This window comes from Sphaerodactylus townsendi, linkage group LG03 (assembly GCF_021028975.2).
Source record: "Sphaerodactylus townsendi isolate TG3544 linkage group LG03, MPM_Stown_v2.3, whole genome shotgun sequence".
NCBI classification, from domain to species: Eukaryota; Metazoa; Chordata; class Lepidosauria; order Squamata; family Sphaerodactylidae; genus Sphaerodactylus; species Sphaerodactylus townsendi.
The window spans coordinates 128272246-128297703 of record NC_059427.1 but is presented as its reverse complement, the minus strand read 5'-3'; the positions used below and the strand labels follow the sequence as shown (position 1 = coordinate 128297703).

The 25458-nt window shown below is 44.4% G+C and overlaps 1 protein-coding gene across 9 annotated transcripts in view; it reads left to right on the top strand.

Moving 5' to 3' along the window:
- Positions 1-25458, top strand: part of CEP131 (centrosomal protein 131) — a 40299-nt gene that overhangs the window by 4008 nt on the left and 10833 nt on the right. The window contains exons 3-18 of one of the 9 annotated variants that reach the window (XM_048489989.1): positions 3494-3694; positions 3993-4087; positions 4360-4474; positions 7008-7120; positions 8856-8969; positions 10225-10383; positions 12795-12912; positions 15618-15737; positions 15887-16055; positions 16870-16970; positions 17201-17383; positions 19884-20075; positions 21257-21394; positions 21697-21822; positions 22159-22275; positions 24081-24110. In XM_048489989.1, the coding sequence (XP_048345946.1) occupies positions 3515-3694; positions 3993-4087; positions 4360-4474; positions 7008-7120; positions 8856-8969; positions 10225-10383; positions 12795-12912; positions 15618-15737; positions 15887-16055; positions 16870-16970; positions 17201-17383; positions 19884-20075; positions 21257-21394; positions 21697-21822; positions 22159-22275; positions 24081-24110 (2070 nt within the window). In that variant the 5' untranslated portion in view covers positions 3494-3514. Of the gene's footprint in view, positions 1-3493; positions 3695-3992; positions 4088-4356; positions 4475-7007; positions 7121-8855; positions 8970-10224; positions 10384-12794; positions 12913-15617; positions 15738-15886; positions 16056-16869; positions 16971-17200; positions 17402-19883; positions 20076-21256; positions 21395-21696; positions 21823-22158; positions 22276-24080; positions 24111-25458 lie in introns of all 9 variants that reach the window. The other 8 variants (XM_048489986.1, XM_048489985.1, XM_048489987.1 and 5 more) reach the window with 8 other exon arrangements.

Sequence of the window (25458 nt, the reverse complement as noted above, 5' to 3'; positions counted from 1 at the left end):
TCCCCCGAAAGCAAGATGTAGCAAAGTTTTTGTTTGGAAGCATGCCTGTAGAACAGAACACCAGAGCATGCAACTGTGGAGCGGAAAAATAAGACATCCCCTGAAAATAAGACATACCGCATCTTTGGGAGCAAAAATTAATAAAAGACAATGTCTTATTTTCGGGGAAACACGGTATATGTTAGCTGCCCTGAGCCCAGCTAAGGATGGGGAGGGAGGGCTATTGAAATAACTCTAGAATTCATTTTTGTTGGCCTTTCTCTTTTTCCCTCCATCCTGATGGGGGCAGCTTATTTCTTCCAGTCACAAGGGACTGAGAAACAGAGGTGTCTGGTAATGACTCACTGAAGAAGTGGGACCAAACTTTATTCTCATGATGTTCACTGAACCATAGCAGCTGCAGAGGAAAAACAAATATTTTCTTGCAACTAGTCCTCCAGGTGTTGATCAAGGCCTCCTTGGAATTAATCAAAATATGTTTAGTACTAAGGGTCTGCAGTCCTAGCACAATACCCAATTCCATATCTGCATTTCCTACAAAGGTCTAATTTGGTTTGTTGGACTTTTCTGCCTAAACTTCTGCTCAGTGATGTAACCAAAACTGCCTCAGCACACCTCCTGGAGTCTTCGCCTATTTTCCTTATTTGGAAGTATTTCTGAGACCCAGAGCTGCTCACTTCAGCCAGTCGGTTGACTCACCTGGCCTCTTCCCTGCTCTCCAAGCCTGTAAAGAATCTTCTGTTTCAAACTCCTGCTCTATAGCTGGAGCCAGTTTCTGTCCCCAAATGGAGCCAGAATCCTGGCAAAGGGTGGTAGACCTGCCTAGGACTCCATCTTCCCCAAATACCCCATCGCGTGTTTCTTTTCTGCTTTCCCCTGTGTGGATGTAACTTTTTGCTTGTTTGCTTCCTGAATGCCTAGACTCCACTTTGGTTTAGACCTCTGTTTGGAATCAACAGGAGTTGGGTAATTATAAGCCCCAGTTTCACCCTCTCCTCTTCCCTTTTTGGCCTCTTGCCTCACCCTTCATGAATGAAACACATTTCACAGAGTGTTTTTGGCCTTTTAGAATATTTGCCTCTTAACATGTGTGTTTCTGGGCATTCTGTTGTATGATCCCTAGTCTCATGACTGCTTGAGTTGCCTAATTATTTCCCTCAATAAACTGTCTCTGATTTTGCCATTCCCAGATTCTCAGCATTTCTCCAAATTCATAAGGGGTTTGGAACTTTGTTGGTATGTATCTTTATTGCTTGCATGCCTCACAGCCAAGACTGGGTGCATTTTTAAGGAAGGAGGTAGAATGTAAAACAACAGCTTCCTTGGCACAACAGTGAGAGTGGACAAGAGTTTGGATTTAAGTTGGAAAATGGAGCACATTCACACAGACGTACATTTCCCTGTACCATATATGGTAACAACAGCTGTTACTAATTTGTTGCACATAATCCAGATGACATTCACCCAGCAAATGCTTCTGCTTTGAAAGAACTGCTGTTTTGAACTACTTATATTATTAAAGCAAATCACTTGCAAATGTCATTTTTTCTCTCCCACAAATGTATCTGCTGCAGTTGAGCTTGTTGTATGGAATGTGGTTGTGGGTCAACAAACATCTGTTGGTTGTTGTCTGTGATATCAGTGGAGGCCAGGGATGGATATTCCCCACGGATGTTACCCCTATTCCCTGGCACCTCTTTATCATAAAGCAAGAAATGTGGGAAGCATTTTCTGGGCCCAACCTAAGGAAAGAACACTGACCTGTAGAATGGTTCCTCTTTGATTAGACTAATCAAGAATCTAGAAAGTTGAGTCATGTTCGTATTGTAGCCTTTTCTGACAATGAAATCTTTCACCAAGGTCTTCTGACTTCATTCCATGTATCAAAAATAACTATCATGGAGTCAGCAAGTGCTAGTGCCTCCATCTTAGTTCCTTCAAAAAGTTAGATGCAAGCTTTCCTACAGTAAAAACAAAACATCCTTATTTTTAAATGGAATTTGCCCAGCTTTAGCTTCCAAGTCATCATGCCTTCACGATGGTCAACTATTGAACTCTTTTGGAGAGTCAGTTTTCAAATTTCTCTTTTATAGTCTACAAGATGCACAGGGATAGCTAACATACCCTGATACTTAACAGCAAGTTAAAAATCATAACCTTAAACATAAAAAACAGATACAGATTACATTATGGAAATGTGATTTGATTTGTTAATGAATCCAATGTTATTTATTGCAGTGAACTCTAGTGAACATCAGTAAACTACACGCAATGACCTATTTGAGATAGTACTATCATGTTAACTCAGTATTTTGATCAAATATAACATTAATCAATAGTAGAGCAGCAAGAAAGAGATAGGAATTGTGGGATATTCATGGTCCAACAAGGGGATGGATTCCATGGACAAGAATAGCATGTTACAAGCAGAGACCAGTGAGATTCATAGGGGGAGGTTCCATTTTTTTGTCCCTCCCCCTTTCTAGACCACCCATTTGTCTCCATTCATACAAAGAGCATCTGCCTGCCTGGCAAATGCGATGGTGGCTACAGTTATCCCCTTTCCCCCCCACTCACCCAAAGCTTCCCAAGGGGGACCTGCAGAGGCAGGAGGACCCCAACTGATCACTCACTAACCAGCCTCCCTGCTGCAGCACCATCGCTACTATCCTTGCCTGTCTGGTTGATGTGGTGGGTGGGGTGAGGGATCCTGCTCTGCTTCCCCTCCCCTCTGAAGTGGGGAGATGAAGGGGCGGGGGGCAGATCCTAGTCCTCTACTGCCCATCTGCTGTGCTGTTGCCTCAGGAGAAGGGATTGGCAGCAGCTATCGCTGCTCCTACTTGTCAGGCAGAAGCAGCAGTGGCTTCTCCTTTATTGCCTTCTGCCAACTTGCAGTGGAGAAGCAGCGGTGGAAGGGTTATCATTGGTGGCAGCGCCTGATTGACCTGCTACCCCAGCTTGGTCCAGTTGCATGGACTGAGCAGCAGCTGGCTGCTGGCCCTCCTCCCCTTCCTACTCAAGTGAAGTGCATGTTGCCTGTGCAAATGTAGACAACATCCCACTCTTGAGAGGGGTAAACCCTGTGGTTTTTTGTTTTCACATTTTTCTTCAAACCTGAGATAGTATCCCGTGGGCTTGTATTACTATTATTCTTGTCTGTCCCTGGCCCTATTCTCTGCATCTTTCAATCCACCCAAGGGCCAGGTGAATAATTAGGTAAAGGATGAAAAATGAAAAGATTGCTGGGCCCTATTCTCTGCATCTTTTTGGGCCTCATGATCTCAGGGAAACGTTAGTGGATATCTTCCTTTCGTCTTCTTTTCATGATTTTTTTTTGAACCACAAAGACTAGATTTCAATAAGTTAGAATCCTTATGAATCTAGTGGTGGCCCCAGAACTATGCTAAAGTTTCTTCAGAGTTGAGGAATATACAATACACTAGAATCACTTACTGTGTTATTCATTGTATCTCTTTCCCCGATGTCTCTACAGCTTCTTGCCTTCCAACTCATCATGAAGAGTGGCCGTGGCAGCAGTTCCTCCTTTCAGCGTACGAGTTCGAATGGCGTTGATCTTAGCCTTACAGGTCTACCTATGCAAGTGCTCCAACGTCCAAGCAGTGCCTCTCCAGGCAAGCACATTGCTCGCTCCATTTCCGTCATCACAGAGAACAAGCCAAAGCGGAATATCTTAGTGAGTATTTGCAGGGGGTGGGTGTAGGTGGAAGGCTTGTTTTCCTGTGTACTTTATGTAGTTTTGTTTTTTCCCTCATAAATATTTTTGATTTAAGAATAGCATTTAACTTTTATTTTATGTATTTATTTATATTTGTATTTATACCCCGCCCTTCCCCGAGAGGCTCAGAGCGGCAAACAATAATATTTAAACAATAAAATCTTGGTATGCTGTGTTGAATGTGGCCTATCACTGTTTTGAATAAGGTCTATTTGGTAACCAGTTCTGTATCTTATTGTTCTCTTCTGTCAATTAGGAAGATGCAGGGTGTGGCTCCTCTAGAGCTATGAACAATTTACGAAGATCCAACAGCACAACTCAGGTTAATCAGCAAGTGAATGGTGCCTTCAAGTGAGTCTTACATCATTTTTTTCCTGAAAAGCCGGGAAACCTGCATTAGTGCCTTGAATCTTTCAGAGCCTGTTTGGTTCACGATTCTCTTTCGGGGCCCTTACCGGAAATATTCCTGAGGCCTTCCTCCGTGCTCTGGAAACCTCAGCCTAGTCTGTGGGATGAATGGGTTCTACTGTCTTGCACTATAGTTTGAACAGATGCTTCCTGGAAACTGTCCAAGAAATGCGGTCCTCCGTAAATCTTGATTAATTCTTTTTGCTTCTCAGCAGCGTGGAACAGCATGAAGACTTTTTGACTTTATTTGACACCAGCTCAGGTGGAAGAAAGAAATTGGCGAGTTTGAGCAAAGTTTCTCCAGAAAAAAAAACCACATGGAATATTCTGGTAAGGGCTTTTCAGGAAGGGTACAGTAAAAGGAACTGTTAGGATCGGTACTAGTACTAAGCAGAAGCTTATCTGGTGGACCAGATGTGTTTCCACATTCCTGCATTCCTGCTGGGTGACCTTGGGCTAGTCATGATTCTTCAGAACTCTCTCAGCCCCACCGATCTCACAAAGTGTCTGTTGTGGGGAGAGGAAAGGAAAGGAGCTTGTAAGCCACATTGAGTCCCCTTACAGGAGAGAAAGGTGGGGTATAAATCCAAACTCCTTCTCCTCCTCCTCTTCTTCTCCTCCTCCTCCATTTAGTTCTTCTAATCCTAAGGAGGACAACTCCATGAATATATTTGAGGTCTTTTCAGTTTTATACCATAAGTACACAGCTCTTACTCCGTCTTGTTCTTACTTAATTAGTGATTCATGAACTCCTTACATCTTGAATTGTAATTGGCTTATTAATGGAGTAGTATTTGTGAACACTTGAAAAAAGTTAACTTTTTCTCAAGGATTATAAAGTGACTTACTTTTGCACATGTGTTTTCTTACATAGTCTTCTGTATGCATCACTATCTATTGGGTGAAGGGTGTCACAGCTCAGTAGCAGGGCACAGGTCCAGTCCCTGGAAGTTAAGAAGTTCTCAGGCAAAAGGTATTGGAAAAGACATTGCCTGCCAGGACCTTAAGATCCACTGGCACCATTAACAGAACTGAACAAGACGGGCCAATGACCTGATTTAAGGCAGCTCATAAAATATTCAACCTGGGATTGGCATTGGAGGCCTTTGACTTTTGTGCCCTCCCCTTTTGAAGTAAGGCAGGTGTCAGCCAGAGATAGGCCTTTCAGTGGTGCAGTGCCCACCCCACAGTAGTTTCTCAGGCATCTAGCCTGTTAAGTTTTAGGTGCCAGGTGAAAATATTTTTAATTGCTGAAACATTCATTTACTTGCTTTGTAATGTTGTATAATGCATAGAGAGGTTTATTAGTTGCCTTGTGATGAGTTTTTATAATATTTTTATCTTGGTGGTGGTGACTTTATTCCCTACTTCGGAATTCTTTTGTGTGGATCAAGTTTTAATAGCATTTTCTATCCTGATGTCTCCACCCTCCTGCTTATACTTTTGCTTATGGTCATTTCATTATAGTGTCTTCATGTTCTGGTTTTTGCTATTTTAAACTGTTTTGTGCATTGTTTGAGAATGGGGCTAATAAAGTAAGATTTGGAATCATAGTGAAAGGCAGAATATTGCTCGGGCAACTGTACAGTGTGTTTCATTTTACGTCTGTCATTCATCATGACACCCTGTCCATGGTTGGCTGGTTGCACATATTCCTTATTTGTCAAGAAAGGATGAGTCATATTTAGCCGATACCTTGGTGTGCATGTGAATCTGGGTACTGTATTGGTCAATAAGTCACATTCCCAATAACCCTTGCAGAAGTCAATTTCAAGAAGCTGAGCAGTTTCATCCAATTCTGAGCATGATCCAATAGCAATTACTAGTCTTGGCTGGTGAGACTCATGAATGCTGACTTGGCAGGTGTCAGCAGTGTACATGAGCTTGAAATGCAGTTTTAAAATTGTGAATGAAGTAATAATTTCAGAGGAAGGATGACTGACTTGTAATAAAATTGAGAATGATGAGCGGAGGAAATCAGTGTTATGAGCCCATTTGTTTTTATACCTCGTAGCTTTCCTCGCAAAGGATCCAAAACTCTTTCCCCCAGTTAATATCTGTGGTGGATACATTTGTTCTCTCACAACATTCAAACAGCATTCTTTCACTGGAAAACATACACATCCCCTTAGCAGCTACGCTTTTGCAGTAGTGAATAGAACATGGTTGTGTGAGCATTTTGGGCAACTGGTGCCCAGTCCTCTTCTGCAGCACAGGGACAGGCATCTTTCCATTTAAAATAGTGCGATGGTTACTGCCATCCCTCATTCATATTGTCAGGATGTGCGCTGGATTGGATCTAATGCTAATACAGCTACTGACCTGCTGTCGTCCGGAAACGCCCCTGGTCTGTATCTAAGCAGATTTTCCTCCAAAGCAGATCTAAGTCTAGATTAGAAATTTGAGTTCCATAAAAGAGTGGGATGGGGAGGATGGGGAGTATTGCCCCGCTACTCCTCTTGCACTGTGCACTGTGCACTGGCCCTGCTCACTCACAGTGAGATGTTTAGACTAGCAATATTTGACACAGTGGTTAACTTGGTCCTTGTTTAGCTTGTGAAGGTTATGCATGCAAAAATACCTCCAGCACTAATTCTTGGTTGAGAAATGCCTCTAGCTCTACCCACACAGTTCCAGTGTAGCATGCTGCATTGCCATCCTTTTTGGAAAGTGTTGGTCTCCAACAGGCATTGGCATGTTATATGGGATCAATTTGCATCAGCTTACATCTAGTGAAAATCATGGAAGGACTGGTGTGGATTGTGTGTTGAAATAAAGGCCCTTGTTAAAGTTTCTGGATGCATGTTATTGTATTCAATGGCCTTGGGTTCTTCTCATGCTTATTTCTGGTTACACTGGGCAGGACGAGCAGCCTAGAACCTTTCCTGTTCAGTCCGGCTCCAAGGAGACCCCTGCAAGCATGAGGAAGAAAGAAATGTGTGTGCCGCTTGCAGCCAACTTCACTGCCAATAACAGGTTAGAAAGGCATATTGGTTTCTGATGTTTCACATTGAAAAATACCCTTAGGTTTGACTGATAGGTGCTCTGCCAGTACTATTGCTGGAATAGCTGAAGATATTGCCACATTTATGAAAAGGACCTATAGCCTTATGAGAGCTTCAGATTGAATAGAGTTGATCCAAGACAGACTTCTTTATCTTATATGTCTGTGTGGGAGGAGTTTGCAACAAAGAGTTGTACCCAGCATTTCCTCTGCTCAGTGCCACACATGTATATCCCTAACTTTGTCTCCTGCCCATAGAATTGGGGAGAGCAGCAGCAAAGGAATCTGAGTTAAAGTATAAGGACCAAGAGAGATGTGCAAGCAGCATGTATCTTACCTTTCTGGGTATCAGTCTGACACAGGAAATTAGAAATTTGCTGATTGCACTGACCTATGGCAGGAGAAATAGAACATGTCATTCATTCAAGCTTAACATTTATCCAAAACTTTCAGCAGTGGGGGGTATTGCATTGCTTTATGAGAAATCTAGGCTCACTAGCTGACTACTATATATTGCTAAAACTTCTTTCCTAGTTCTTTTCTATATGTTTGTTTTGGCCACGGACATCAATCCTCCCGTCTTTTAGTGACTACAGAACACAACTTTCATCCGTCATGTAGCAGGCCTCTGTATGTTTGCAAAAAGTGTTTCGTTAGGCTAAGCCCACCCAATTGCCCTATTTGTGGTTTTTCTGTTCCGCACTATGGCTGATTTCCCACAGCTGGTGTTCGTCGGCCTCGCCCTGCTCTGGCGTGAAAAGTCTCACCAGAAGTGCTATTGAAGAAGCATGAGCGGAGCAAGTGTTGGGACAAGAAATCTTGCCCGAGTGCCTCCTCTCTCAGTGCTCCACAAACAGGAAGCGCATGGGGGCAAGATTTCTTGCCCCGACGCGGTTCCTGTTGCACCATGCGCCAGAACACCAGTGGGTAATGGGCCTATGGATGTCAAGTCTTAGAGGAGGTGCATAGTCTTTTAAAAGCACCATTGCACTGAGAGAGAATGCAACCACTGTGGTTTTTGCTTTTTTTTTTTCACCTGCTGCGGGAAGTGCGCTTTTGCTCCGTGAGAAGCAGAAGAGAAGAGTAGATAAAGGGATGAAGGGAGCAGCAGGACAGGAAAAGATAGGTCGACTCCTCAGCCTTCTTTCCATTCATCCTCCTCATCTCCTTTGCCAGGGTGGTCTTCTGCTGGGAAGAATGCTTTCCCCTTCTGCTAGGTACTTTCCAGCTCCTTGAAAGACACTGGTTTTGTACTAGTGGAAGTGCCTAGCACCTGTGGAAAGTGCTCTCTGTTGCAAAGGACTGCCTCTGCAATGTCTGAAAAGGAGTGCAAATGGAAAGAAGGCATATGATCCAAGCCAGTGTATCTGTATCTTTATTGGTTGCTTTGTAACTTTTAAAAGGGTAGTCAAAATCCTTGGGAGATGACCTGGCTAGCCTGTTTTAAACTCTTCATCTTCATGCCCTTTGCTGTCTACAGAATCACATAAAAGTAATCGATGCTTTCCTTAACGGTTTGTGCATCAAGTCTATTCATGATGATGAGACAGGAGAGTCCATTAGATAGTATATTCCAGGGCTAGGCTTTACCTGTTAATGAGAGGATGTCCTAGTTGGTAACGCTTTGAGTAATTGTCTTCTTAGATGGAATATTCGGGGGAAAATATTGAGGGGGAAATTGCTAACATTGTCTTTCTCTTCTGTGAGGAGTAACAAAGGTGCCATGGGCAACTGTGTCACTACCATGGTACATAACAACTACTCCACTGCAGACAAGACCCCTGCACCCAAGAGCTCCAACCAGGCCACAACATCGCTGAAGTAAGTCCTTGGATATATCTGTTAAAATTATCCTTTCAGTGGATCCTTGAACTGGGGAGGGACTAGGAGGCCTGATTGTAACAGCTTGTCCTACATTTCCAGTACAAGCAAATGTATGGATCAGAGAAGGTTTGAAGAAGGAAGACTATCTGGCCATGAGGAAAGTGGGAAGAATGAATATTCACCTTCAGTGTCCTGAATGAGCACATACAGGTCTTGAATAGCAGCAATAACAACACAAAGAAAACGAGACGAATTTCTGAGGGTGGCAAAGGAGTTCTGTGACTGAAACTCCAGATGTGTCTCTATCTTAAAAAAACTGGAAATCCATATCCCCCACACACATGCAGCTGCTTTTTAGTATCAGAAGGCATGGTGGGAGGAGTTCCAGTACTGTATGCTTGCTGTTTTAAAGTTTCATTTGTATGTTTTGTCAAAGGCTTTCATGGCCAGAGTTACCTGGCTGTTGTGGGTTTTTCAGGCTGTATGACTGTGCCACGTCTTTGGCCAGCATCTTCAGAATCATCCAACAGTAAGATATATTTCTCTCTGTGGCAGTGAAGATACCAGTCCCCGATACAGGCAAAATGTTAGGAGCTAAAACTAGCAGACTGTGGCCACGTAATCCGAAAAACCCACACAGCCAGTTTCATTTGATCTAAGTCAGTTAGATGTGTGCAAAAGGGAGCTTCCTTTACCTTATGTTAAATGTTCATTTTCTTTCTGTTATCTCTAGCTCAGGGCAAACATAAATGTAGATGAGAACATAAGAGCACTTTTAATAACTTGGTGGCCAGTAAGTTGTGCTGTGTGACCTGGGTGTTCCTGCTTCCAAAATTTTATTACCCTAGCTCAGGGGTCTGCAACCTGTGGCTCTCTAGATGTTCATGGACTACAAATCCCATCAGCCCCTGCCAGCTTAGCCAATTGGCCATGTTGGCAGGGGCTGATGGGAATTGTAGTCCATGAACATCTGGAGAGCCACAGGTTGCAGACCCCTGCTCTAGCAATTTGTGTTTATGTCAGGGGGGGCTCAGTAGTTGTAAAATGATACTTTTTTTCCTTCCGCAAATGGAAAAGTGTTGTGAAAATGGGCAAAGAGCGGTTTCTTTTTCAGTGTGTTGTGCTGTATCTCACAATCTGGAAAACTGGCAGATCGTTCCATTGTGATTTTCCTGCTGTAACATGTGATAACGTGTGTTTACTGGAGGTCCATTATGAGGCTTCTGACCGGAATCTTATTTCCCTTCCTTAGCAACATTATCAAAGCCACCACCAATGAAGACACAGAGAGCAGCAGCTATATGAAGTCCCAGAAGAACTTTTCCAGCAGTAACATCTTGGCTCGGAACAATAACACCAGCAGTAGCCTCCCCCTCAGGAGACAGGAAGTGTCAGAGGAGGAGGCCGAACGGTAAGCATGAAAGCCGGACTGGTACGGGAAGAGAGAACAGGAGGAAAGGGTGGCAGATTCGGTAGACCTGTTAAGAGGAAGCCACACAGTAGCTCAGAAGGAGATATAGTGCATAGCTTGGTGGCAGTTTAACTGGTGTGGCTGTGGCTGTTTCCAATTAATAGGTCAGATCTTTCGAAAGATTTCTGAAGTGCTATTTGTGAACAGAAGGTATGGCCTGGGATTTCAGGGGTCTCCCATTCTGGATGGGGTTGCATTCCCCTTGAAGGAACAGGTCCGTAGTCTAGTGTAACAGGGTTTTGAACTCAGACTCCCTTTTTGGAGTCTGCCTCACTCCAACTCTCCCCCAGAGAAATAAAATAAGGAACCTCTGACAAAAAATGGAGGGGAAACTCTGTATGAGAGAGTGTTGGCCCATATGCTGACAGACACCTCTCTTTGTAGGCACACTGAAAAAAAGTAGACTGGAACTTCGGGTAACGTGAAACAAAATTTGTAAAGTTTATTTTACTAGAAATGAAGGCTTCTCAGTTGACTTGAGAGGTTTTAAATGCTTGTTGATTACGGAAAGTAAAGAGCTTCTACTTGCGAGGTTACTCAGTCAGTTACAATAAAGTTTTCCGTTAGGTCACACGCAGGTGGCCAATATATTTCTTCTCTCAAAGAGGTTCTGGTTCTTAAGCTTTCTCCTACACACAGGTTCTAATTTACTTCAGCTTTCTCTCACAGAGGTTTCAGCTTTTAGTTGTTACACACACGGACACTAGATTCTCTCTGATCCACACCCTTTCTAGTTCACACAATCACCCAAGTCTTAAGACTGGAAGGACTCTGGCTCAACACTCGCCACCTTCCCTTGCAGTCCCCTGGAAAGGCCTAACTGCCCCCTCTATGGACTGGTCTTCTCCTGACTGGGCTTTGAACTGGGGTTGGACAGACACTAGTCTGGACAGCCAAGCTGCCAAGCACCTGAGTGGCGGATTCACCTTCCACCAAGCCCAGGGCTTTCCCTCACACTCTATCAAGCCTCCTCAGCCTGACTAGAGCAATCTGACTTCTTGTCAGCACACACAAGCAGCGGCAGATCTCCCTTCCTGATCTGCTCTTTCTGCTTTGGATCCTGATCCAAGCACGAACCAAGGAAAAAGAACCCTCAGCACTCCAGCTGCCCCCTTTTCTTCTCCCTGGCAATTTCCTCCAGCCAATCAGGACTGGGCAGGACTTAACTCTTTCAGGGCAGTCTCTCACTGGAAACCATCTTCCCAAATATGGGCATTTGTCAAAGTCTAGCAGTGTCAATGGACTGGTCCTACTGGTGGATAAACAGGTGACACCTGTGGCCAGGAATGTTTCTTCCTTTTCTTTGATTGGTTAGCCAGCTGTGACCTTTCCTAGGCAGAAGAGATCTGGCCACTGTGGTGCGTGCTTTGGTTACACTTAGACTAAATTACTGCAATGCGCTCTACATAGGGCTGCCCTTGAGAAGTTTGGAAACGTCAGTTGGTGAAGAATGATGCCTAAAGGATGGTGATGAAGGAGGAGGTCACAGGAACTATAGCACTCCAGTCTTGGCTCATCCACACTGGCTCAAAATTTGTTTTCTGATAGAATTCATGGTGTTAGTGTTGATATTTAAAGCCCTACATACCTGTGCCTTTATGAACCTGCTAGACCTCTACAGTCATCTTCAGAGACCCTGCTTCGGGTGCCCCTACCTTCTGAGACTTGGCGGGTGGCAGCCTGAGAGGGGGCCTTCTCAGTCATGGCATCAAAACCTTGGAATTCTCCCCCCAGGGAAATTTCTCTGGCCCTTCTTTGTCTTCCACTATCATTGAAGACGTTTTGTTTTCTTGGGAGTTCACCCAGTGAATAACTCCCTGAATAATGTTTTATTGTTTTTATGCCTTTTTATGTATTTTAAGCTCTGCTGTTCATTGTTTTAATGATGTGTGTGTTTGGTTGGTTTTAATGGTTTTAAAATGTGTTTTAATTATATATAAATTTGCTAGCTGCTTAGATGGCCCTTGTGAGGGCAGAAAGACAGAATGCACATTTAGTAACTATGGTAACAATGATTCCTGTAAAATAGCACTGATTAACTCCAGATAAGTTCCTGGTCACAGGAATAGACCCCTTTGGAATGCCTAAATCAGTGGTTGCGAACCTTTGGCACTCCAGGTGTTATGGACTACAATTCCCATCAGCCGATGGGAATTGTAGTCCATAACACCTGGAGTGCCAAAGGTTCGCTACCACGGGCCTAAGTTGTTTGCGTGCTGTAATCCACGTTTGGTAGAAGCCAAGAAGAAATAGACATAGCAATCAAGTGGGCAAGGCCAGTTCTTAGAGTGTGGCACCCCTTTAGGGCAGAGCCTGCTTGTTACTTCTGGAACCTTTTCCTACCTTTTTAGGTTCATTAACCAGGTCAACTTGGCTGCTGTGACCATCCAGCGCTGGTACAGAAGGCACTCGCAAAGGCACAAGGAAGGCATGACCCAGCTCGGGCGCTTACTAACTTCTAAAAGAGAGGTCTCCTTTGCATATTTATTTATCTATTTATGTCATTTCTAGTCTGCCTTTCTCATAGGGACTGATAAATGGATTACACATAGTGAATCAGTGTAGTCAGCCAAATGGGACATTCCAGAAACATTGCATTAAGATTGTAGAAGTCTGGGGGAAAAAACAGAAGGGACTGATGCATAGCATAAATATTAACAGGACACATCAAGTGGTGCAAAAATTACATAAGAGGATCATACATACAGTAAACTATACATAGCAGTATACACAGACCCTAATCTTATCGGTATTTTATTTTTATTTATTTATCATTATACTTCATTAACCGCTCAACCCCCAGAGGGCTCTGAGTGGTGTATAGGGCCCATAAACAAGGCTGATAAAACAATAAATATAAACATTAATATTAATATTAAAACCCTTAAATTTCCATAGCAGCATCTACATAAAATTGAATTGAAGGTTCATTATTTACTTATTCATTTATGGCATCCGATCCCAAGGCTGGGAGGGGGCCAGCAGTGCCAAAGATGATGGACTACAGTACCGGCAATGATGGTGCAAATACAAAGCAGGGGCGTCAAGAGGGTGCAGGGGCTTTACAAAGCCTCCTGTGTATTCCTGTCATGTGGAAAACAAGGGAAACACATTATTTCTATCCCACAGAAGGACATAACCTTCTTATCCTGCCAGCAGAGTGTTATGGAGTCTTGAGGGCTTGGTAAGGATTTGTAGCTTATACAGCCAGCTGCTGAAGGTTGAAGCGAAGTAGACATTGCTAAGTTTGAGGGGCTGAATGAGCCAGACACAGTTTTTCAGGATTATTCCCAGTAATCAGATCACGTTGACCTGTCTGGTGGCATGTCCGTAAAACAGTCCCTCCTAGCCTGTCCCTGACATTTGTTCTTCAGAAGCAATAACCTTTTATTGCACCATCCATTTCCAGACTAAACAAAAGGGCTTCTCTTCTGAAGGTTACCCGGGACTGTGTATTTTTGTACTGGATGTCCCCTTTAAAAAAGAAACCCAAATGAATTATGCAAATGTACAGATGCATGGGCATTTGTTTTTATTACATCCCTCGTTATGTTCCTTGAGGTAATTTTCAAAGTGTATGCAGTTGTTTGGTGAGAAGTAGAAAGTATGAATATTGGTCGAGGGTGGAATACAAGGAAAGATGTGAAAAGGGCAGGAAGAATCAGTGTGCAGGGCCCCAATGCCTGCCTCCTCCATGCTAAATCTTCCTGGGTCTGCTCACCCCATCTCCAGTGTCTACAGTTTTACCAGATATAGTTTTTCTTCACAGCTTTGGAGAAAGGAGTTTTCAAACAAACACACAAACTCCTAATTCATAGATATTTACTATCCTCCCTTATGCGGAACTGAATCTTGGGACAGTTCTAAAAGAATATTTTTGGGTGCAGCAGTGGCGTAGGAGGTTAAGAGCTCGTGTATCTAATCTGGAGGAACCGGGTTTGATTCCCAGCTCTGCCACCTGAGCTGTGGAGGCTTATCTGGGGAATTCAGATTAGCCTGTACACTCCCACACACGCCAGCTGGGTGACCTTGGGCTAGTCACAGCTTTTCGGAGCTCTCTCAGCCCCACCTACCTCACAGGGTGTTTGTTGTGAGGGGGGAAGGGCAAGGAGATTGTAAGCCCCTTTGAGTCTCCTGCAGGAGAGAAAGGGGGGATATAAATCCAAACTTCTCCTCCTCCTCCTCTTCTTCTTCTTCTTCATATATTAATTTTTTGGGTCAAAGCTGAAAATAGTCTCAGCCTCAGTTGGAGTCAGAGTTCATGCAAGAGTGCTGCAGTGTCTTTGTTCTTCTTTGTCCTACAGTAGCAGAGCTATGAATCTGTTAATTGTCTTGCATGTGAAATGATCACAGGTATATCATCTGGAAGTTCTTAATATTTATTTACCCAATATTTATTTACTTGTTCTTACTTAATATTTATTTACTTGCTCTGCCCTGGAAGATCACTGGGTGGCCTCGAGCCAGTCGGAGAGGAGAAGGATGTATGCACTTTGGGTCCCCATTGGGGAGAAAGGTGGAATATCAATAAAGTAAATACATTAATACCAATCGCTGGAAAGGGGGGCAGAGGAGCAGCATAGCTGTTCAATTTTAGGTCATTGGCTTTAATAAAACCAGATGATAGATCGTTAGGGATACTGTCCAGCAATCATGATCCCATTGTTGGTGTTTCTTGACAACAGAAATCAGGATATGATTGACTAAAGTAATTTAAAAATATCCTTATAAGTTAGGACAGGGGTCCTCAACCTTTTTGAGCCTGTGCGGAGCTTTAGAATTCTGACGCAGCATGTCAGGCACAGCCTCAGGCAGCTGCGGCAGGAGATGGAGCCAGCCACAAAATGGCTTCCCCACAGTGAAAGTTCTCGTGCAGTAGTCAGAGCTGCTGCCAAAGCAGTGTTTTTAAAAATCTGCACAACCAGCCAGAACTCTTGCTGGGCGAAAGCCCTACTTGGCCATACCCACTTTTAAAAAACACTTTACAGGCACCAAGAACGGTTTTGGCATGTTCCACGGTGCCCATGGGCACTGTGTTAGGAACCCCTGAGCTGTAATCTCTGGAGGTAACTAACAGATTTGATTAGCCAGGTGGGGCAAACAGCCAGCTGCACTTGGCACTGAAGAGAATGCTGCTAATTTGGACTGATCCATACTGTTGTATATCGCTTAAGGAACGGCAGCAGCAACTCACAGAGGAAGGCAACATCTTGAATTTGCAACAGAGGCGGGATGAGGAGAGGAGGAAGATTCGAGAGGAGAAGGCACGCCTGGCCAGGAAAGCTGCCATCCAGGTAGTTTCGTTATGAGATTGGCGCATTAGGGAAGGTGTCACTGGGTTGTTATGCTCAATTAAAAGTTAGGCCGAGTATGTTTACCGGTGTTTCAGTTGGAGGGGCATGTGAAAGAGAGCAGAGCTTTCACACCCAATTACTTGTTCTAGGAACTGCAGCAGAAACGGGCCCAAAAAGTCTTGGATACGCAACGCTTGGTTGAGGAGGAGCTAGCGATTATGAAGGAAAGCAAGAAAGGAGGAAGAAGAAAGCCGGGAAAGGCTGGCTCTGTGAAAAACAGCAGCCCTGCCAACAGCATCATCAAAGCCAACAATGCAGGTGAGAAGTACTGACAGACCTGGGAAAACGTAGGTCCAGATGCCCCCAGAACGTCCCTGTTGTCCCTGCCCTGTGCACTAATGTGGACCTTGGTTGTGGTGAGTTTTCCAGGCTGTGTGGCCATGGTCTGGTGGATCTTGTTCCTAACTTTTCGCTTGCATCTGTAGCTGGCATCCTCAGAGGTGTATCACAGAGAGAAGTCTGTTATACACTGTGTCTGTTATACACCTCTGAAGATGCCAGCCACAGATGCAAGTGAAATGTTAGGAACAAGATCCACCAGACCACGGCCACACAGCCCGGAAAACCCACCACAACCAGTTGAATCCGGCTGTGAAAGCCTTCAACAATACAATGTGGACTTTGTTTGCAAAGTAATTATACTGGATTCCTAGCACTCATTAACAAATGCTGCTTGATTTTATGGGTATAATGAGTGCAAAAAAACAGATGAGAAAGAAAAGCATGGTGTTATGCAAGAAATAAGTACAGGACAAGCAATAAGTTATCAAAGAAATCCATATTGTGCAAGCTGACTGGCAGTGTTGTAGGAGAAGATGCTTGCAAGGAGGAGTCCATGTGATGCTTGTCCATTTTTCTCTTTGTAGTACAGTTGCAGGCGCTAGTGAGCTGTAGCAATTAAAGTTTACCAAACTGTGCCTTTATGTATACAATGGAGAAGGCTCCCATGCTAATACTGAAGCTCTTTATTGCTCCAGAAATGTTTGTTTGACCATCTGTAAAACACTAAGCCATGAAATGTTCATGGGTATGATGTGCCTGCTGTTGCAGTAGCTGTTTTTGTTATTTACAGATGCTAACTTCAACTTGGCAGCCACAGATGTAGAAGAGAACACTCCCATGGCATGTCTCTCTATCCCAGGACAAAACAAACTACCCGAAGAGCAGCCGCAGGTGCTGCCTTTTGTCTTCTCACTCTTCCGAAAGCTTAGCTTTTTTTTTAACGATCTCACGTCCTTGTTTGCACGATCCCCAGTTGCAAAGAAATTGTGTATGGCTGGGAAATAGTTCCCTTGTGAAACTTACTCTGCCCCCTCCATTTGAATGAATGAAACGTTAGTAATTCTGTCCATTTGCCACTCGTTGTTCCATCTCACCATGCTCGGATTCCCTCTGTTGCCTAGGACGCCAGCTCTGGAAAGGTGGCCGGTGAAGATCTGGAGATCATGATCACAGCAGCAAGCAGGACCCAGTCCAAAGTGACCCTTAATGAGCTGCTGGACACCTTAAAGCTTTTGGAGGAAGAACCGGAGTTGCTGCCACAGCCAAAGACCTGCAAGGAGGATAAATATGCTTGGATTGATGGGGTAACTAAGATAAGTGAGGTGTGGCCTGGAAAAAGATCGCACTGCCTTGGTCTGTTTTCCGTTACTTTTTAAAAGCAATCAGCTTGAATCAGCAGTCTGGTTTGGAGTTCTTGTTCTTTTTTTCATGGGTAAAAAATGCCAGAGAATGCGAGACAGGACGGGATCTACATTTTTAAAAGGTGGCAAAAGTACAAAATAACACCATCCCATATATTATGTGCATATTTTTTCTTTAGGTGTAATCAACATATATAATATAAATATATAATCAGCAACTCCTTTAAATGATATAATAAGTTGTATTGACCTCTCTGAATTGTTAATGAGTAATTCTGCTTTTACATTATCTTATCGATCTATTATCTATGAATAATTACACTTTTGGCTTACTGATGCGTGTTAGGTTCACAGACTAACAATGCAAACTTGAGTCAGTGATCCTAAGGCTACAATCTCACTTAAAGGTATAGGAAGCAGACCAAGGTCTGTATAGTCCAGCTTTCTTTGCAAGAACCTTAGCAACCACCAGGTAGGTAATCCCCAAAAGCTAGCAAAGCAGAGTCCATCTTAATGGGTGGCACCTGAACCCTGTAATGACTCCAATATTTATCCCTTACTTAATTACGCTCATTTCCTTCAACTCAAAACCACTTGAGTATTGTGTAGTTAAAACCTATTTACATTATTCCATTAACACAAAGTTGCAATGGGAATATCAGAGAGCTTTTACCAGATCAGAGCCACTATGTGCCCAAAACCTTGGCTATGCCAGATTTCATCTCCCCTCCCAATTCATTTTGTTGTCCATATTCAGAAACCCTGTGCAGATGACCCATCCACAAACTGATTCACAACTTGGGGAGGGACAGAGGGTGCAAGCGCGCTGCACATGCCTATGTACCATCACCAAGTCATCTGCACAGTGTGAACATACAGAGGAAGTTCCCACCTCATGCCCTTTGCTCATGATCAGCAGCATTCAGAAATCAATGCCACTGACCTCAGGGTAGGTTGCATATTCCTGGGCACTTCTACACGTGTGCACACTGGGCTGCTTGCTCATGCCTTCTCTCCCTTCCTGCACAATGAATTAACATGTGGATGGATCAGCAGCACAGGAGTTCTCAGATAAAAAAGAGGTATGATGCTCCAGAGCACCCGAAATCTGAGGGAGATTGGGGGGGGGGGGGCGACTGTGTGTGCAAACTCCAGACAATGGTACAGTTGCAGAGCAGAGGGAAGGGATGAGGTAAGGCTCCTGGTGGAAGAATGGTACAGCCAGCAATTTGTTTCCTTATATACATTTAGAATAAAGGCCTCCTCTAGATAACTTTTGCAGGGATGGATGGGCTGTCTCTAGAATAGGCTAAGGAAGGCAGGAACTAGGGCATGACTATGAATAAAACATCCCGGAAAGAGGGGAAAAAACTGGTCAACAAGGTGTGATCTGGAGGGATCAGACCCTCTCTGGTGTCAGGTAGATGATGCCCCTGGCCAGAAAAATGGCAGGCTGAATTAGTCGCAAAAGTATTGCTACCTTGGGCTTGTGCTAAGAGTGTAGTGGCTGCGGCAGCATCTAGAAGCTCTGGAATAATCTTAAGATGCTGGTTAAAGGTAGTGGAGGTGATATATAGTCCCTGAAGATCCCTGCACAATTGGCAATAACCCCACTGGCTATTATTGATTTGATGTAATTGCAAAGTTGAGTAATTGAGCAAAGATGGAGTTGTATTTTGCAGTGCTTCTGTAAAAGACATGCGCAAGCTAGAGCACAGCGTAAGTGGAGTAGCTTAATTAACCTGCTACCTACTTTGGCAAGGTGGATGAAGCAGTTCTACTACCCACAGCTTCACAAAGGTGGAAGGATTCTCCCGCCCCCCTCTCCGGTTACTCAGATGCATGTATGGCAGAGCCTTCTGAGGCAGCATGGAGCCTCCAGAAGAGCAGCAGTTTGCAAGCATTTCTGTACAGCTGCCAGTGCTTGGGAGATCACAGTACGAAAATTGCTGCCCTATCTGCTGTGCACTCCTGAGTGCAAGGTTGTGGCACACACATCAGCTTGGAGCTTCCCTTCTTCCTGCTCCATGGGTAGCTGCGCCCCCCCCCCCCCCCGGTGCCCCTAGATCTGGCCCTGGTGAGACACACAGCCCATTGCCCTTACTGACTGTGTTTCATTGCTTTCTGGTTAAAACAGGTTTACTATGAATTGTGAATTCCAGTCCCATTGTGATGGTTTCTTTAAACATCTCAAAGAGAAACAGATCTGAGGAAAGAGTCCTTCCCCTATCCAGGTGTTCCTTTCCTTCACCAAACATAATTTAGTATCTGATTCAAAGTGAGCTTGGGAATGGTTCTCTTGGGAAAAGCGGGCATACAGACAAGCTTTTATTCACAGCGATCTTATCTGCCCCCAGTCCATGAGAAGTCTTTCTGATCCGCCTTGCCTTTGTTTTCCAAGTTTTCAACATAGATGCCTGGGTTTTTTTTCTCTCCAATGCAGGAGGCCGATTCAAATTCTCTCACTGCTGACAACCTGGAGAAGTTTGGGAAACTGAACTTTTCTCCAGGAATCCCTGAGGAAGGAACATTACTGTCGGAGGCCAAACTTCAGAGCATTATTAGCTTCTTGGATGAAATGGAGAAATCTGAACAGGAACGGCCCAGATCTGCCGCCTCTGCTTCACAGCGAGAGGCGAGTCCTAAGTGATCGGCTTGACTTGCAGTAACGTTGGGGATGGTCAACTTGCAGGGAATGCATTGAGCAGGGAATATGTGGGAGCAAAAAAAGAGAATCGGATTTGAAAGTTCGGAATTCATACTAGAGAAGGACTGGCTGCTCTGTTAGCTTCTTCTATAAATGACTGACCTCATCTTTTCAGCATATGATTTTTTTTGTGGGGAGTGGGGGAAGCCTGGGATAACTAAATATGCCCTAGCCTAGGAAGAAAGAATCATAGAATCATAGAGTTTGAAGAGACCCTAAAGCACAAAGTGGGGACACGGCTATAAACCTATGGCAACGAAAATTCAGAGGTGGCACTCAGAGCTCCTCTCTGTGGGCAACGCCGCAGACACAGCCGTGGAGCGCTCGTGGGGGGGCTGGCAGTGAAAATCACAATAACAATATCACGCACGCATCTAGGCTGGCCTGGGCCACTGAGCTCAACGTGCATGCACTGCAGTGTGCAGGGAGGACTCGGCTGGCGGGCCTGGTGCCTGTGCTCCGAGTGGCTGCTGCCCGGGGTGGGGGTGGGGGCAGAGGAGGCAGAGATGCTAGAGAGGCACAGAGCGGTGCGTGTGGGATTTGCTGGAGGCTAGAGCGGGCTGGCCCCTGCTCAAGCGGGTGGGGCGGAGGAAGAGGGAGCCAACCATTTTTTTTTCTGAACTAAAACCTCCAGTATCTAGGATTTCAAATTCGTCGGGTTTGGTACCTCTTTCGGTGGATGTCAATAAGTGGTCTCGAAAAGGTTCGGGCCACCACCTTCGCCCCAAAAGGCCATCAAGTCCAACCCCCTGCCATGCAGGAACACATAATCAAAGCACTCCTGACAGATGGCCATCCAGCCTCTGTTTAAAACTCTAAAGAAGGAGACTCCACTTAAGCAATTCCTCCGTAGGTAGTATTCCAAACTGTCCCCAAGAGTTTGCAGCCAGTAAAATATGGGTTGAATCGTTTTAGAAGATGTACTTTAAGAGATAATGCTCCTTAGGATTTTGACTTCAGCTCATGGCGGAGAAAGGAAATCTTCGTCCACCAAGACTCCAGCTGGTTCCAGGAAAGATTTCAATTCCCTGGTTAGCAAGATTGCTGGCAGAGAAAGTAATGCCCTTTGTTTCTAATGCTGTCCCTTTCTGGTTGTGCCATCCTATCAGGGGCTACTGTCAGAAGAAGAGCTGGCTCATCTGGAACAGGCCTCGGCTGTTGCCACAGAAGTCACCAGCTCCATCATGCGGCTGAAGCTGGAAGTAGAAGAGAAAAAGAAAGCCATCACATTGCTGCAAACAGCATTGGTGGGTGATTCGAGCCTAATTCCTGGGCAGTCTGCATGTGCTAGAGAAGAGGGAAAGTTTATCATGAGGTGTATTATGTGGGCAGGTGCTTGAGTTTAAATCCCGTACAGCCCAAGAATTCTCCCTGCCTTGCCAGTCCATACTTTTGCCATTTGCTTTGTAAAGGCAGATGTAGCCATGAGCATCACCATGTGTTTCTCTGTTCTCTCTCCCCTCTTTTGGGGTTTAATTTGACTGGCTCTACACAGCTAGGCTTTTAGCTGTTGTTAATATAGCCTGGTAATTGCTCCCTGCCCTGGCAGGCTCAGCAGCGGGAGCTGACTGTTCGGCATGTCAAAGAGACAGAGAAGGAGCTGAGTCGCCAATTAGCACTGCAGCGGGAGCAGTATGAGGCAGCTATCCAGCGGCACTTGGCTTTCATTGACCAGGTAACCCTCCCCCCTTCCTTTTGTAAGTGGGGCCTGGGAAGGCTAAACAGTTTTTCTGTCACATTCCCTTCTGTTTGCCGTCCACTTCCTAGAATTCCTTGCATTAAAAGCTTACCAACAGTCTCTCGTATTCATTTAGAATAAAGCTTTAACAGACCAGTTCAAGGTGCAGTGTTTGACTAGGGTGGCGGAATGAGGGCCTCTGCTCCCATTCACCCCCTGGATAAGATGGCAACCTGAGAGCGTTTATTCTCTGATGACTAGTTAGTGTGGTATTACACTGAATTCAGTAAATAGGCATAATCTGCCTTTGTATTCTTTGAACCACCTCTGCAGCTGATTGATGACAAGAAGGTTCTGAGTGAGAAATGTGAAGCGGTATTGGCTGAGCTGAAGCAAGTGGATCAGAAATATACCAAGAAAATTGCCCAGATGCAGGAGCAACATGAACTGGTGAGGCAAATGAGCAAAAGGATTACTCCTCCTTCACCTTTGTTTATCTAGAGGCTCTACAACTTTTGCTGGTTTGGATAGTTTCAGTTTGGAGAGAGAATGGAGGACACAGGAAACCATTCCTGAGTGCCTTCCAGAGAGCTTCATCCTGTCCAGTCAAAACATACCGTGAAACTGCAAAATGAAATTGGAAGGGGGTGGGCCTGTTAAGTGCTGATTTTCATAAAAAGAATCCCATGTAGAGGCTTCTTTCGTATGTTGTACTTGGGGGAATAGGTGGCCTGAGTGGAAAATTTCAGCTATATCCATCCACGTATTTTCCTCCTATGTCAGGTGCTTTGTACTGATTATGATGGGGTATTGGTGGTGGTACAAATGCTGACTGTGAGACATGCTGCAGGATGATGCATTCTGGAATCCCGTGCTTATTCTTTAGTAAATAGAATGGCTTCCAAGTTCCTGTGTTGGGGAGATATCTTTTTTTTCCTGAAATAAGATACATTCCTAGGAATAAAGCAGTAAATCATCTACAACTGCAGATCTGTTAGTAGAACGTAGATCCCTCTTCAGAAATGTGTAGCCCAACAGCAATGACAAAATGTGCAGGTTTTTGCTAGGCCTGGACTAGAGGATATTTATTTCAGATATTTATACCCAAGGTTTCTCTGCACTGTTCGCCCAAAGAAGCTTACAAAAATATTTTTCCTCCTCAGTTTTGCCACAACAACCCTGCGAAGTAGGTTAGAGCGAATAAGTAGCACCAGATTGGCTAGAGAACCTCCCAGGAAAAACGGGGATTCCAGCCTAGCTCTCTTACTCCCAACACTGTGTTCACTGAACAACCCTGGCTTTATAAAACTGTCACAGTGGATCTGTTAGTTCCTACTGAAATGTCTTGACTGAGTGGGCAAAACTGGCTAGGCCCTGGGCTAGTTTTCCTTTTCCCTGTCTTTAGACAGCTGCTTAGACTTAATGGAATACAGCACATTGCCTAAGGCTAATGCAAGTTAGACTTTGTGTATGACACTGAATAATATGAGTTTGTGTCAGTGTCTATCAGGAAAACATTACACTGACCATTCTATGTGAGAATAAAGGTGTATATCTAAATAATGGATGTGTTGTTATTCTCACGCCAGTAAGCATATTCTGCAGAATCATCCCTCTGCTATTCATTCTTTTGCAACATGCTTGAACAGTTGGGTGGTCTTAGAAATAGACTTAAGACCCACCAGGTTGGCTTTCTTTGTGCTTTTTTTGCCTATAAAAGTACGTAAAAAGGTAGGTAATCCTCCACAGCATTGGAGCTAGCAACTGGCCCAGTCCTTCTCTTGTGACTTATCAACCTTGTATTAGTGCTTGCAGAGGCCTGTAGAAATTTGTGAAAGGTGAGCTGTAGAATTAAAGAAGGAATGCTTAGATCCCACGCTTAGATTCTTTCTAAAATGCTAACAGCATTGCAAAGTAGTCGTGGCAATTGTTGTGGCTTCAGAACCCGTGGAAGAAAATTGAAGAGAAAGGGTCCATCTTCTAAAGGTTTTGCATCAGTTAAAGCAGCGCAATCTAAATAGGCTTCTTTCCTTTTTCTTGCTATATGGCACATCCTTTCCCAACAAGAGGCTTACTGGTGCTTGAACAGATACAGTAGCTCCGCAGCTTTGGTTCTTGACACTTTCAGATATAGGATGCCTTCAAGGTATCACCTCAGAAGCCCCTGGTTTCGGCTCCAGCTACCTCTTCGTTCCACTCTTCCAGCACACCTTTCCATTTCCCTCTGTCTCTCATCTCTCCCTCTTTCTCTCTAGGTCTGGCGCACTCTGGGCCCCCTCTGTGAGGTAAACCTTTTCTGTACATGTTCTTTGGCTTCAGCCTCTGTCCCTTTCATCTCCCTGGCCTAAATCTGTAGGCACAAGGATTGATGCTCGGTCTGTCCATTCTTCAAGGATAGAGGCAGAACTGGAAAGGAACGGTGGCTTGATGCAGAGAAGTTTTGTGCCTCCTGTAGGTATTCTGCTACTGCTGATGGGAAAGAGGGTGCTATATCGCCTTTTGGTAGAACCATTAACGAAGCAACCCAGTCAACAATCCATAATACCCTCACTCATCCATAATGTTCTTTGGATAGGCTTGGGGAAGGCTGGGATGATGCTTGTTTTCAGAAAGGCGTGAAAGAGGAAAGGCTGCTCATGTTGGACTTTGCTTCATTTTCAATACAGTGCCTGTCAAACTTCTCTTCTTCAATGCTATTGGCTGTCCCCAGCCCAAGTCACTATCTCACAGGGTCGTTGTGTCAATAGATAATTACATAACCATCCATCTAGGGATGAGCCCTTCTAAGGCCCGTGGATTCAGTGGGAGATATTCAAGCACATGTTTAATTTTTTCAGTTAAATTAATGGGATTTTAAAAGGCTCTCATGTCACTGATTAATGCTAATACTGTTTCTTCGCGATCACCAAAAGTCAAAAGTTTCCAGGATGCTTCATTATGGAATACAAATCCTTATCAGCTCCTCCCAGCATGGCCAATTGGCCATGCTGGCAGGGGCTGATGGGAATTGTAGTCCATGAGCATCTGGAGAACCACAGGTTGCAGACCCCTGAGTCAACAAAACAATCACACGCGGTGGGTAAAAGCTTAGTGCTTGGATGGTAGCATAGTTCTGGTGGATGAGCTTAACCTTATGGCATCTCCAGATATCAGGATCTCATCAGCCTCTTCCAGCATGGCCACTACGTTGGAAGGCTGATGGGAATTAGTCCATAACATCTGGAGTGCCAAAGGTTCACCACCACTGTTCTAGCATGTTGGAAGGGGCTGATGGGAATTGTAGTCCATAACATCTGGAGTGCCAAAGGTTCACCACCACTGTTCTAGCACATTGTTTTTCAGCAGAACAAAACATATACAGCTTGAACAAAATAAAAATGGACTTTGTCTTACTTACACTAGACACCACACGTGAAGCTAAATTCAGACAGACATCTGGGGTAATAAAGTACAAGGAATGAATAATATCTAGCAGAAAATGTTTTCAGCGAACTTTGAGGTTTAGAATATGAAGACGTTTTGAGGACTTCAATTTACAACATCTCCCTGCAGAATCTGGCATTAGGTCCTTGAAACATTTCACACCTCTCATTCTGAACTCTTTACTAAAAAGAAAACAGTGGGATTATTCTT